Raw genomic sequence first — 14,379 nt, forward strand, 5'->3', positions numbered from 1 at the left:
GGTTTGAATCCTACTTTGCCATAATAATTAATTTGTCAGTTCCTACCTTATCAGTTTAATAGAGACACTTTCCTGTGGCATGAAACCTGATGTGACCATTTCTTTTGTGTCTGCTCCAAGGATTAACTTGTGGTATTTTAATGAAATTTACTTCCGAGGGTCTCTTGCTTATGACCAGGATAAACAAAAGCAAGGCTCAGTGTGGACAGTTCTCTCCTGACCTGAAGTGTTGGTTGTACTCAATTTCAGTGTCTCCTATACGGATGACATCTTGTCCCCCTTTACGGGTAATCTCTTTCATCAAGATGGGTCTCAATCCGGGGTCCAGTACCTCGGTCACATTCTGAATTAACAGGAAAAAAGCAAACCAAAGAACTGAGCAAGAATTACAACTCTCCCTTCCCAATAATATATGCACTGACCTCACTTCGGCTTTTTGTTTTACCAACAACCACGTTTACATTTACTGAGTCAAACTGTACTGTAAGCTTAGTTGATCAACACTGACACTATATGGTACTGACAAGGTTATCTTGAAGAGACCGTAGTTGAGAAACTTATCAGTGAAGTGGCATTTAAAGGGCTGGAGATGAAGGCTACACTTGGCAAACAGATCTTGAAGGGGGGGTGTTCATGCTGTCGACCCCACAAAGCAAATGACCAAATGGACAAAGTAACCTTCAGAACATGTGCAAGATTTCTGGAAAACATCTTTGAAAGAGCTGATATAAAAATATTAAATGCAGCATCTTCGAAAACCACTGTTCAAAACACCAATTATGAGGCCCTTCATCTGACCTTGAAATGATCTGACACCTTCTTACTCAAGAAAAAGTTCCATAATAGGAAATTAGTAATCGTGCCATCGATGCTAAAGCCACAGAAATGCTGTCCTCTACAGGAGTATCCCCAACTACAAGCTCTGAGAAGAAACAGACACCTACCTCTAGCAGCACCGGTTCTCCAACACGGATTGATGTCTCCAGGGTCCTCATGTAGTTGGGGTCACTGGCTTCAACTTTTTTGAGGGCTGATCCTTCCATCTCACAGATCCACCTGACGGAAAAAAGGGGGAAAAAACTAGCGAAAGTGGCAAGTATGGAGTAAGTCACTAAACTGCACAAGGAAATTATTCCACACAACGCTGTTACGATATAACACGATCGACAAAAATTGTTTTCAATTACACTACTCAAAAACAAGTTAAGGACCACTTTTTATTTTGTGTATACTTTTTATATACGAGATATTTTATTGCTGAAAATACCCCAATGCAGCTGTCCTGAATAACCTTAAACACACTGTAATCAATTTCACATGTGGTGGGTTTCAGTTGTTAGAAAGTGGTCCTTAACTTGTTTTGAGGTGGCATAATTGGAAAACAAAGCCAACAGAGTATTCTCTCTTTCTTCCATTTCCCTGTAACTGCTGACTGAATCCAAGCCCAGCCCTACAAATTCTATGTGAGCTACACTCTGGAGGGTTAGGGTTAAGTGAACTTCTTGAGCAAGTTCAAATGAGGCTTTGGCCAGAATCGGCCAGATGTCAGACTTACTTGTGTGCCTGTCCCTGCGGGTCAATCATTAGGGGCCAGCGGTGGCCCATCTTGACAAAGATGGCATTCTCTGTAGAGTGGCCATCCTGGGGTAGACCCTCCGTCTGCCACTTACGCACCTGTCAATCATGGCAGGAAGTATCCGTCAGCAGGAATTACAAGCAATCCTCCCTCTCTTGGATACAATGTCCCATCTCCCAATGTTCAGAGATTCTCTTCCCGGTAATAACGTCGACACCCCTACACACCAATCCAATGTAAAGCCATAACTGTGGTAGCACCGCACTCACACGCACATTGTTCATCTTGACGCACGCATGCATTTGGCAAAACACGACACCCTGTTGGACCAAGAGGCATGTAATGCCTGCGTACCAGCCGTCTGACCACAGTACCACTGCAGTAATGGCTTCTCATTCTGGTTGTCGAATATGGGTGTTTCACAATAGCACGCCTCCAAGGGTTTGCAACACATTGGACAATCACAATGCACAAATTCTGTTGACCTGATGTGCATTTGGAAAGGGTCGTCAAACTTTGCATGTTGCTGAACTCTTTGAGGTGCACTATTGTAAATCACCCCATTACATTATATGGCACTGGGCTCTGCCTTGTCATATCTATTCATGTGAACCCCTCACAGAACCCGTGTTGTTGGCCCTCCCAAATCACAGTCACCATTGCACCAACCGTGTTAGGCTCATGCCTAGCCCCCAACATTTAACACAGACAACCCCATGCTTGCCATGTTAGAATCTACATCATACCCTCCTCTGATATGTATCCCTCAGAGACATCTCACCCCTCCCCCATACTCACCGTGTTAGGCTCAGTCATAGCTCCAATCAGCGTGTATCCCTCAGAGACAGGGATCTCTTTCTCTTTGCAGGCCGTCCACCATTTCTGAATCATGGCCTTGCGGTAGGGTGCGGTGAACACCGCCAGGTAGGCTATGCTAGCAGCAGAGACTAAGGTGTCGCCCACTACACCTTTGAGTTTGGACTCTAGGTCAACCATGGAATCCTCCCAACGAATCTGTGGAAGGACAGAAAGGAAGTTAAGTGATACAGAGAGCTAATGAAGGTTACTGTGACAATTCCAAATGGCACAGATTGGTGGAAACTAAGGAACAAATACAACCAAATCTTCTAACCTCTTAAACCTAGACTGACATTAACGACCTGCGAGACATAACCAGTCATGTGGACAAAAGTGAATCATTTTGTTTTTGTTTTGTAAATTTTCCACTGCCATCAATTAGAAGAGTCTATCATAAGTCAATTTTGAGTGGCTTGTGACTTGGCTTACGACTGGATGACTTGCGATGGACTTGCAGGGACTTGTGATGGATTTGTACGGACGTGTAATGTACTTGTAGGTAACTGTGATGGATTTGTACGGACGCGTAATGGACTTGTGAGGACTTGACTACATCACAGCAATTGATTCCTAGTTATTCACCTCCATACCTTTTCGCCAGCCAGTGCTGTGATGAGGACAGACGCCCTCTTCAGTCTCAGCGTGGTCAGTGCCTTGCGCTCCCGCAGCGATTCCCGCTGTGCAACGCTGTCATCGTACTGCTGCTGCAGCAACCGTAGGTGTTCTTGAATCTGCAGATGAAACGAGGATCATCAAAGATCAACAACTTCTCTAACTGGAGATCAACTAACACTTTTCCCAACTGAAGCCACCAGAAAAACACAAGGCAACACCAGCAACTCAAGTTAAATATATGACAGCTTTCATCTACAAAAACTTGCCCATTAATTCCACATCAAAAAGAAATTATCTTCACATTCCCAGTTTTCCTTACAAGTGTGCCTTGCCAAGAGATGCATCAGAAGGGAGAGGAATGAACTAAGAATGCTCGTTACCTTGAAGAGGCTGGCCTGTTTCTCTTGGAGGCTCTCCTGGGCAAGACTAAGGGCTTCCTTGGCTTCCTCCACCCGCTTCTGTTTGGGCTTCACCATCTGAAAAGTTCAAATTACCCAGACTTCATGGCGACGTTACATATCAGAGACATAAGCATTTGGAATGGGATAAAGCAGTACACGTAGTGACAACAACTGGACGACAGACCATCAAATATCTACAAGTGAACATTTTAACAGTCGTGTAAAGAAAACAACAGGTGCCACAGACTGATGCAATCTAAGGCTGTTGGTTTTGCGGATTTACCAATGCGGATGCAGCGCAAGCGCCCGGTTGTGGAGAGATTTGCAGCTCTTCACACCAATCAACCAAAACATTATGAAGTATTATGAAAGATACACAAAATGGCTGACACACAGGCTACAGACCTTGCAGACTTCTCCATAATGCTGCAGGGCAAGCACCCACTGGCAGATGGACTTACAGGCCAACGATACCTCCCCCACTTTCTCTGGGATGAAGTCTGGCATGGAGGTGTACTTCTTCAGTAAGCCATAAACCTGGAAGGAAAAGGACAACAGTAAAAATTGTTCAGTTTGCAATTGTCGATTCGAACATTTTCAGAGCAGCCAAAAGATTTCTAATAAAAGCTTGAAGGTCAATTGTTTGAAACTCGACTTCAAATTAATCTATTTCAAGGTTATTTGGAAACCTTACTCAGTTTGGCGAGTCATTTTTACTATGTGTGGCAATAGGAGCCTTTTCCTTCAATTAAAAAAAGACCTTGTATTTCTTGTTAATATTATTAATAACTGTTTGACTATTATTAATGAAACCAAAGACTCTTCAATAGCACTTATGGCACTGTATCTCACAAGCCTGAAGAAACCTGTACAGGGAAGATTATGAAGAATTGTTCAGGTGGGAGGAAAGCCCCACTCAAATTTTTCAAGGAAAACTTACAGAATCAGGTAGGGACTGAAAATCCAGTCCATATGCTGACCCGGGTGGGATTCAAACCCAGATCGCAGAGGTGGAAGGTGAGGAAAGTAACCTGACTTCCCTAAGAGAATAATGCATCCCTACCTTGTCCGGCACGCTGTTCTTGTCAAACATGACCAGTCTCTTAAGGAAGCTGGGGTCGGCCAGGAGGTGCTTGGAGGTGCTCCATTCCGGCTTGTGTCTTAGTAGCACACAGACGGCTGCCATGACCTGCTTGACCAGGATAGGCGGGTTGGTGTAGACGCGGATCTCTGAGATGTCGGATTTATCCAGAGAGTCCAAAGCAGCTATGGCATCCTGCAAGGCCGGCATGACGGACTGAAGGTCCTGTTGGGCTTGCTGTGGGTTTCAGTGTGGGAGATAAAGAGTACTTACTGTTACCTGAGAAATCTTGCAGCACGTCATTGAGTTCTACCTGAATAGACTAATGGCCTCTTTTGCATACAAGCTCTGGGATAGCACTGAGAATAAGGAATAAACGACCATGACCCAATTTCATGGTGCTGCTAAGCACAAGAGTTTATGCTGACAGAGGCTTCACATATTGCACGTAGACTGGAAGCAGTAAGCACAGCAAAAGACGTGCTTACTTTGAGGAAGAAATTTGCTTAACTTAGTGACATAACAACAGAAATCTCTCTGTGTGCGCATCCATTGGGGGGACCTCACCAAGCATGGCCATGAAACAGTGCTTAAAGTCAGCAAAATTCTCTGCTGAAGTAAGCACATCTTTTCTGCTTACTGTCAAGCAGCTCCTTGAAATTGGGCCCCTTTTGTCTTAATGAAGTAATGGGGGCATAGTTCACAGAGGCATACATGTACATGACTGGTATATGTAAATTTATTTGACTGAGGGTGCCGTTCCATCTGTGCATTTTTGGTTGGTTCCAAATGCGCGTCGGGTTACATTTCATTCCCGTACAGTTAAATGGACACTTACTACAATTTAGTCATACAAACGGCAATGCGCACCAAAAACACTTCTACAGAGAGGTACCCTTACACCAATCACTTTCACCTTGGTCAAGCACCGATGAAGGACCATACTGGCAGAGGATCAAACAAATGTACTGGAATTTCACATACATTTTCATCTTAAGGCACTCAACAACACTCTAAAATTCCACACTGACTAAAATTTCTTGGACCAGACTCGGGTTTACTTCAGGGGTTGATATGACAAATGAACTAGATCTAGACCAATGGTAGATGTGTTTGCCAAGACCTCCTTATGCTTCCTCAGATAGTGCAAGCATTTCATGGTCACTTCGAATCTATTCAGGAAGAGCCTGTAGGTACCTCATGCCATAATCACATCCTCCTCATCTGATCCCCTTTGTACCATTTTGAAAAGAAACACTATATTTAAGGATTTCCTACTGGGATGATACCAGGTGTTTTGACTCACATCGGCGTAGTCTTGCACAATCTGCGTTTCTCTCTGCATGGTAGCCTCTTCCTGCTCCACGATGAATCGTACCTGATCAACTGCCTCCTGGTCCTTGGATAACTGCTCCAGGAGCAACTCTGTGTCCTTGATGACAAAGATAGACCAAAATCCCCCAAGATTACACCTGTGACAAAAGCCTTCCACTCTGATCAGGCAACATACCAGTTGACCTGTTTGGCCAATGCTTTCTCCCGACTTCAGGAGACTCTGGACGTTCGACTGAGAGCATCCTGCTTGTTCTGACTGAATATACCACTTGTTACTGCTTGAAAACAGTCTATGCAGGCATTCTTGAATGCATTAAGCATGCCAGCATTGGCAAACACTGTATATCTTAACTGCTGATGGCATTATATTTATACACATACAGGTATACTGTACTACTGGACATGCCCCTGGGGTGTTCCCAAATGGGATCATTTAATTACATGCTGGTCATGGTGCTCAAGAACAGGTTGTTCTTGAGTGGAATGAACAGAGAACAATATTGGCTCAAAATAGGAATGTTGCATGTTGAAAGAGGAACATTCTGGAGTCTCAAGACATTCTTTTGGTGTGCTTTGCCGATTGTAATTATAACTTAAACCTTTCATTCCCTCTTGAAAATTTGAAACCACAATGATCTAAAGTAAAAGTTTACATTGCAAAAATTGTGAATTGAGTCTTGAAGTTCAACAGTAGGCTTTTCCTATCTTCACTGCACCTTGTTCATCTCATCAAAGACCATAGGCTTGGTGCACAAATCTTTGTCAACCCTTTGCTGTATCAGTCTGCGGTATGAAAGTTATGGAACTGACAAAACGTAGAGCTCAATGAATGAAAAGTTTCCCAAAGCAAGAAAAAACTTCCTCTCTTCATTGTTAGACTGTTTGGCTTCAACAGGGTTCAAGTTAATTGATGTCAACCCAAATCTTCCCTTACCTTTGCTTTCTCTTCAATCTTAGGTCCCAGGTTCACCAACTCTTCCTGCATGGCATCGACTAGGGAGTTAGCTTCCGACAGCTTGGATAGGCCGATAAACAACCGATTCCTTGGTGGAGAAAAAAAGACACGAACAAAACCATACCTCATAATACAACAGATGCGTCACGGCAGAAAATGGAAAGAGGACAAATTGGCAGAAAGCTACTCACTACAAGCTTAAACCATGTGCCCAAAAGAACTTATAGGAGAATATTACTCAAAGGCATACAGGACTGGCACATGTATACAAACTGAATGTGACTGGTACCAATCCCCTTCACCTTGGTCACAATTTCAACTTCCCCTGTCAACAAGAAAATGACAAATTAGGTACCACATAGCCTTCCAAATACGGGCGGAACTAAGATTAAATCCCAAACATGATGAAGTATATGGACATCTTGATATTTATTGTGCCACCTGATGATATCAGTCATTGAAAGCTTTTCCCCCGAGGTTTCCAAATTTTTTTTAAGCTTCCACAGATCCTGTTCACCAGCTTTGATTATGCCAAAGTGAAAGTACCCCAATCCTGGACATGAACATTTGAATACCAAAACGCCTTCTTTGCCTGAACTCACTTGCTATCCATGACACGCTGTTTCTGTTCTCTCAGCATGTTAGAGTAGAGCTTAATAAGATCCAAGTAGCTACTTGGAGTGATGTAGAATCGTCTCCTCATCTCCTCGTAATACTTGACTGTCTGCTGGGTGATGTCCTTGTGGATGTTCACGCACACGTGGGCTATGTTGTCCTTCAAACTCTGTTGAGGTATACACAGGTGGTCAACAGATGGACCCTTGCTAACTTTTTTTGCTATAAACTGAGGGATATGTGCCTCAGTTTTCATCATACACCAGTGGTGGGGTGAGACCTTTGATGCCGATATTTTTGAATGCTATGCAATGTATGCTACCATTGTGCAGACACATGCCTGGAGTAAAGATCTGTACAATGTCTGAATATAAAAACTTGCACATGCCAGTGATCGACAAAATCAATGCATCCAATGACTCGGCATCGCTTGTCATCACTCACCCCTCCCTCAGGTACTCACCGAGGAATCCTGGTCACCACTGATGCCTTGGAAGTCGACCTGCCCCAGGTAGACGTGAGCCACTCTCAGCATGGCCTCGTCGCTCCACTCATCAAACCAGTCCAAAGTGCAGCAGTTGACCAGGGATGGGTGGGTCCGGCATCGCTGACGGAAGGCATCTCCTGCCGGGCTGGTTGCCAGGACAACGTGGAGGCGGGAGCGCACGCGCTGAAAGGAAAAATATCATCAGCAAGTTAATCAGTTTTTTCCAAGAGTTTTGTTTCACTGACAACTTTGTTGACATACTCTCTTCCATGCTTGCAGTAAAACTGCGAAATGACAAACCAAGTGTTTGGTGACTGAAACGTTTTTCAATTTTTGAAATAAAGTGGTCTTTGAAAATAACTCACCCTACACAATTTCAACCAAAATCTGCATTTGTTGTAGGATAAAGTGCACAGAAACATGTTCTCAGACCAGAAGCATAAGATGTCAACAGGGGATGCCTACTGCAAAGTGACAGTATGAAACAGATGGACCCAAGGGAGATGGGCACCTGTTAAAGACTTTGTAAATCCCTGCAACAGTCAAAGAAGGTACAAAAGTTTCTTCTCTTCCAAATTTCTCAGGAGGATTTCGAAGTGTCCTCTGCCATCCAATCGCATACCTGGATGAAAAACTGGTACACGGCTTCCCTGGTGTCTGGAATCTCGGCCTCTGCTGCAGCTCTCTTCATGTCCATGGTAATGGAGTCCAGATCATCATTGTCAAACAAGTCGGGTACCTCGCCGGAATTCAGCACGCAGTTGATGTCCTCCAGGAAGGTTTCCTACAGAAATCAATACAAACAAAGAGACACACTTTCTAAATCTGGCTGTGGATTACAGTTTGCTCAGTCCAGACAACCTTCTAGTCTTACATCGGAGCACACTGGTATAATCAATCACCGTTTGCCTTCTTGCTGTGGCAAACTGCACAAATTAATGGCAACTGACTTTCACAGATAGGCAACTGCGTTAAGGCTATCCAGGTGGCCTTGATTGATTGAGAAGGCCACAGTGATCCCTTGAAGGCTCCTCCACTAAGCCCATGATAATATCACACCCAACCAGCCCCACCTTGATGATATCACTGTCCGTCAGCAGGAAGACCGTGTTGCTGTCCTGCACCCCGGCGATGTGGAACACCTTCTTAAGGTCATCCCTGAAGTCGGCCTGGCCATAGCCCCGGGTCAGGGTCAGTCGGTAGAGCACACAGCCAGACACATGGCTGGCCAGCTGGGCCGTGGTGGCCTTGCCCGTTCCGTCCAGGCCGACTAGCACCATGTGACCACCCGGTTGGTTGAAGACACGGGCGGCTCGCACAATGTGCTCCAAGGCCTCCTTGAAGAAGATGAGTTGGGAACCCTGCAGGAAGCATTAAAATCGTTTCAGTAAAGTACTACATCCTTATCTTTGTGCTAAAAATACTAGTGCTCACTCACGAAGTAAAGCAACTTTGACTAAATTAAATCCAATGGCATTTCTCTGTCACTGGTGGTAAGTGATGATCGATATGATTAAAAGAAGATCAATCAAGTGATTTTGTAATCATACCTTACATATGCCCCCTCCCAAAAAACCACACCAACAAACAAAAACTGCGATGATGATATCAATGTGTGCTACTTTGAAGAGTTATAAAAATCCTTCTGCTCATGTCAGGAAAAACGTACCACCTCATATTGCCAAATATCATTCCCTCAAAATGCACGTCATTTCTTTGAAATATAAGTACCTTCAAAACGATACAATTGTGGTGAAAACAGTTGATTACACAGAGAGTCAATTATTTCTTTCTTCTAATGTCTCATACCTGCCCACCGCCATAGTCCACTCGCACCATATACTCCTCCAGTATCTGCGCTAGCTTGTCATAATCGCTGATGTGACGGTAAACTCGGTCAACGGAGGGTGCATTCAGGTCCAGGAAGTCACCAAATAATATGGGCTCATCATGAAGCTTCTCAGGAGTCCATTTGACCTGAACAGAACAAGGGTGCACGACTAAAGAAAGAAATGTTGGAGGCTAAACGCAGGCTTGCGAATTTACAGAGTGCTCTCTGTAAATCTACAGGTATGCTGAAATTGTTACCACTGCCAGCGTTAACGTCCCCGAGTTTCCATCTGCTAACCTCAATCATCATGCGAAAATTCATATAGAGGGTTTGCATGGCTGCCATACCGCAGGCCAGTGCTTTTGTTTAACAGGTTATGCACAAAGGAGGTTTCCCTGTGGAACAAAAGAACTTCCCTGTAAGATGGTTACCACGCAAAGCCTCTATTAAAGTTGCATGACTGACGACTCAACCAAAGACTAAAGATTCCAAGGTAGTCCCAAAATCCAAAAACAACAACTATAACAAAGCAGCTTCTTCCTTCGAAAAAATTCTGACAAAGTTAAATATCTGCACTTGGAAACATCCAATTCCTGCAAGCTTTAGTCAAGCAGACCCCAGGAATAAAAGGAACTAGCTGCCTCATTACACATCAACCAGGAAAATATTAGGAGCTGTGGATCCCTAGCCTGTCCTCACTCAATGAGTTCAAGTATCCAGACTGTGCGCCTAACCAACTAGGTTACTCTGATTTGGGAGCAACATTCATATACGGTGGTGTCTGCTTTTCGGGTGATCTGTTTCATGCCACAAAACCAGGCCACTACAAACCTTGAAGTAATTATGGAGATCATCAGCCAGGAACTCAAAGAATCTGATTCTATCTGGCTCATCGACAAGTCTGTCATGGAAGACGCGAGTGGCTTCATGGGCTAGAAGCAAGGCAGCTGAGTCAGTTGACGTTATCACAGTCTCATCGGCTTGCAATAGACCCTGGATAACCTGCAGAATGAAATGGTTAAAGGATGACAAGACGTCAGCCTGCTGGATGATAAAGGTCAATATGAAGAAAACCAACATTGTAGAGAATGTTTCTATGGCCAGATGAGCGGCCTTTTCCAAGAAAAAGAGCCAGAAATTTTCAAAAATTAACTTTCTGCTGTTGACAGACTGACACACACCTTTGACAAGTCCCTTAGGTTGAAGGTATAGTGAGATTTAGCTGGCGTGGGCAGCATATTAACACACATCTTGTAGTAAACAGCGATGGACGCCGATACCAGGGGAGTCAGGAGCTCTCGGATTTCGGGCAAAAAGTTCTGGTTCTCCAGGAAGCGGCCCAGTTGGACTTGGTAGATGTGCTGCAGGGAGCGGACTGAGGGTTGAGGCAAGGCCATCATGCTGGGTTGAAAGTAGGAAGAAAGAATCTTGAGAAGTTGTCCAGAATGTGATGGTCCATGGTGTCAGAGTATGACATATCAAGATAGGGTCTTAAAAGGCTTAACGCCAAAGAACATTCCAAAAACACCACCCACTTGTTCCAATCAGGAACACCTGCTGTTCCGATACAGAACAATGCATGCTTCTGATCGGGAATACCGGTCTAAGTGTGCGCACTCTACTTTGGGAACAGGGTGTTCCCAATGGGAACACAATGATTTCCCAGCAAGAATACCCAGTGTTCCATACAGACTAATACCGGGAGATGCCCCTACTTTGCTAGTGTCATACTAGAGAGCGTGTTCTTAGACATGAGTTGCGTGCATACACTTGGTAAATCACAGTAGCCTATTGGTTAAACAGGCACACAAAGTGGGCGTACCACCTGTCCATAGCATGGTGCCACTGCTAATTCCAGTCACATGACTGGTCCAACGGTGCATTACAGTAGTGACAGGAACATTCCAACATTTGATAGGCTTCCTCAGACTGATAATCATATTCAATATTGTTGGTTTCCTTGCACACCACACTTTAAAGAGCCACCTTCAACAAAGAGCACTTCAAGATCAAATATTTCTAAGACTTTTGCAGCACTCGGCCAACGCCGTATCCTTTTTTATTGATCACAGTTCTTACAAGCCATTTCAGTGTACTGTTGCATTGCTACTGCAGCCTACAGTGCACACAGCAATGAAATTAAGAATACCCCACAGGCTAATTTCAGTGGAAAACACCGTTTGTTACAAAGATGTCCTTTTCTCCTTTTTTGTGCACATGGACTTTGAATTCAACAGGGGTTGTGCCACTGGTAGATTTGTGACAGTAGGGAAACTATTGATTTGGGCACTTAACTCTACAAGGTTGGAATGGGGTTGTTTCGGAGCTCAGTCACCTTTCCAACTTACCAGAAATGTTTGAGAAGTCTTGGGCTGACTGGGTTCCTCCCGCCTCCCATGGGAGCACACGCCCCACAAAGGGTCACATCCATGATATTCTGATCAAATTCAAAGAAAAATTTCCTAGACTGTAATTATTCCCTTTGATGAAAAGCTATGTAAATTTACACCGTGTAGTGCTCACAACATTTCTAAAAGGTAGAACTTGACAACCCCGATGTTATCATTTTATTGTGCTAAACAATGCCAACAGGACCACACAAAAATTGTCATTCTTTTTGTTGCGGTCCGGCCCTCTGGACGATTGCTCGAGGGTGGCGGCCCGTCTGAAACTGAAGGGGGAATTGGAGGCCAGGCAAAAACAGAAAGCTCAACAGGCACAAGACTTAGGTACTTAAAAATGGGCTGGATTCCTTATATTTCACCGTCATTGATGAAAACTGCTTGGACAATATGTGTATTAAAGAGGCTATAATCTATGTGTTTCCCAGCGGAGCCATCACCGTGTCTATCCACCCAGTTGTTTAGCAGCAGTCCCCCCAAAGAACCTTGGAAGCCCGCCAAACTTGTTCAGTCCTGCCAAAAGGTATTGTAGGCCACTTCTGGCTGACAAGCGTGACATCGAGAAAATACATGTACGTTCGAACTGTGCACTTGGGCCTTGCTATAATCATACCTTGAAGACGTGCACAAGGTTCAAAGGTCACATAATTCGCTGATTTAGCTGGGGAATTCCCAGACCCTTGCAATAAATACCTGGGACATTTTTTCTTTTCCTATTGGTTGAAACACGTCATGTGATGGTATATTAACATTTGATAATTACCTGCTGTGCACTAGCACATGGATAGGAGACAGTTTAATCGGGTCTGATTGGTTAGGAGTCTGTGTGCACGCAAAGCATCACGCACATGCCAAGTTCTTCGAAGGGATTCTATTGGACAACTTTTAAAAGGACTATACCATAAAATGGATGGGGGTGTTCAGGAAAATGAAAGTAAAGTTTTAGAACAAAGTCATTGGAAATCTATCATGTGTTGACTTCTTTTGACTCTCTGAATAAAAAAGCTATTTATGAATGGGAATAAATATGTGCTTGGCCAGTCTTAAACGAACATTTAAGACCGGCTAAGCACATATTTATTCCCTTACTGAATGTCAACTCTTCGCAGAGTTACTTCAACCAAAATGAAAGTGTACCTTCCACACAAGTTTCTTGGTGTCGTAAAATCCTCCAAACTCTAGGAACTGTCTCAGCAGTTCCAGTGGGGGCTGGGCTCCATAGGCTTCAGGGGCGGGAAGGTTGAGATCGTCCACAAAGACCAGAACCTAAGACAGGAAAGACCAATCAATGATCCTGTTGATCTAACTTTGTCATTTTGTTCACCAGTCATCCATTCTATGCAACACTATTTCATTTCATTCTTTTGGCACGTCAACCAAAGAAAAAAGACGTAAAAATTGACCGACCTAAAATTTGACTCCATTAACAAAACACACGTGTCTGTTGCATTCGGCCATCAAAATCATGAGTGATTTTGACAGATACGCAACGCTTGGTGCAAGTGTTGACAGAAAGTGTTGATGGAAACGCTCCTTTAAGCTGTCTGCTCCCTAAGGAGATGGTCTTTTAAAAACATTCAACTGTTACGCTGGAGTGATGGATAATGCATTGTTTATTATTGGAGATGCACATCTCGGGTCACTTTTATACCTTCTTGCCTCGTGGCCCCACCATGGTGTCTCGTCCCTTCTTGATCAGCTTGTGCTCAATCTGTGCCCGTACCCTAGCCGCCGTGGTCTGGGCACTCAGCTGTAGAGTGGTAGCTACCATACCACTGGTGGGGCGCCGTACTTGACCAGTGATGAAGGTCAAGTCCATGGTGTCTGCTACGCCAAGACCTGGAAGGGTTTATGGCACGTGATTTCAAAACTACAAACAATGACATCAATGGCATAGTGACGCAGGGGACCTGCTTAATTAACCTCAGCAGCAACTAGCTCAGATTGTGTTTAGAGCAATAATATCCTGACGTGTACTTCTCCAAATACTAGACTACATAGTCCCACTATGGGCATGATGGGATGCCTTGCAATACTTTTGATATTCATTCTTAAGATCTGAGATTCCAAACAAACAGACATGAGGTGTACACAACACTCTCAGTAATAGTTTCAAGTGAGAAGATTTCATTAACTTGTTGAAGAAAACTGGCTAAGTTTCCATGTTGAAAAGTCTGACTCATATAAAATGACACTTGGTGACTGTGATTGTTTTTTTCCTTT

At 44.0% G+C, this 14,379-nt stretch overlaps 1 protein-coding gene across 4 annotated transcripts in view; it reads right to left on the minus strand.

Annotated features, from left to right (window-relative positions):
• The window catches only part of LOC110979333 (dynein axonemal heavy chain 6-like), an 86,454-nt gene that overhangs the window by 25,258 nt on the left and 46,817 nt on the right, over positions 1 to 14,379 (minus strand). For all 4 annotated transcript variants that reach the window (XM_087135992.1, XM_022235037.2, XM_022235036.2 and 1 more), the window contains 20 exons: positions 13,808 to 13,995; positions 13,294 to 13,422; positions 12,103 to 12,191; positions 10,936 to 11,155; positions 10,586 to 10,756; positions 9,733 to 9,900; positions 8,997 to 9,284; positions 8,546 to 8,707; positions 7,900 to 8,106; positions 7,424 to 7,605; positions 6,801 to 6,909; positions 5,838 to 5,963; positions 4,514 to 4,768; positions 3,856 to 3,987; positions 3,430 to 3,525; positions 3,025 to 3,165; positions 2,375 to 2,590; positions 1,556 to 1,674; positions 945 to 1,056; positions 222 to 343 (listed from right to left, as the gene is read on the minus strand). In XM_087135992.1, the coding sequence (XP_086992118.1) occupies positions 222 to 343; positions 945 to 1,056; positions 1,556 to 1,674; positions 2,375 to 2,590; positions 3,025 to 3,165; positions 3,430 to 3,525; positions 3,856 to 3,987; positions 4,514 to 4,768; positions 5,838 to 5,963; positions 6,801 to 6,909; positions 7,424 to 7,605; positions 7,900 to 8,106; positions 8,546 to 8,707; positions 8,997 to 9,284; positions 9,733 to 9,900; positions 10,586 to 10,756; positions 10,936 to 11,155; positions 12,103 to 12,191; positions 13,294 to 13,422; positions 13,808 to 13,995 (3,232 nt within the window). The remainder of the gene's footprint in view (positions 1 to 221; positions 344 to 944; positions 1,057 to 1,555; positions 1,675 to 2,374; positions 2,591 to 3,024; positions 3,166 to 3,429; positions 3,526 to 3,855; positions 3,988 to 4,513; positions 4,769 to 5,837; positions 5,964 to 6,800; positions 6,910 to 7,423; positions 7,606 to 7,899; positions 8,107 to 8,545; positions 8,708 to 8,996; positions 9,285 to 9,732; positions 9,901 to 10,585; positions 10,757 to 10,935; positions 11,156 to 12,102; positions 12,192 to 13,293; positions 13,423 to 13,807; positions 13,996 to 14,379) is intronic.

The sequence above is a fragment of the Acanthaster planci genome, linkage group LG01 (genome assembly GCF_054643075.1).
Source record: "Acanthaster planci isolate LZ-2023a linkage group LG01, COTS_SCS, whole genome shotgun sequence".
Taxonomy (NCBI): domain Eukaryota; kingdom Metazoa; phylum Echinodermata; class Asteroidea; order Valvatida; family Acanthasteridae; genus Acanthaster; species Acanthaster planci.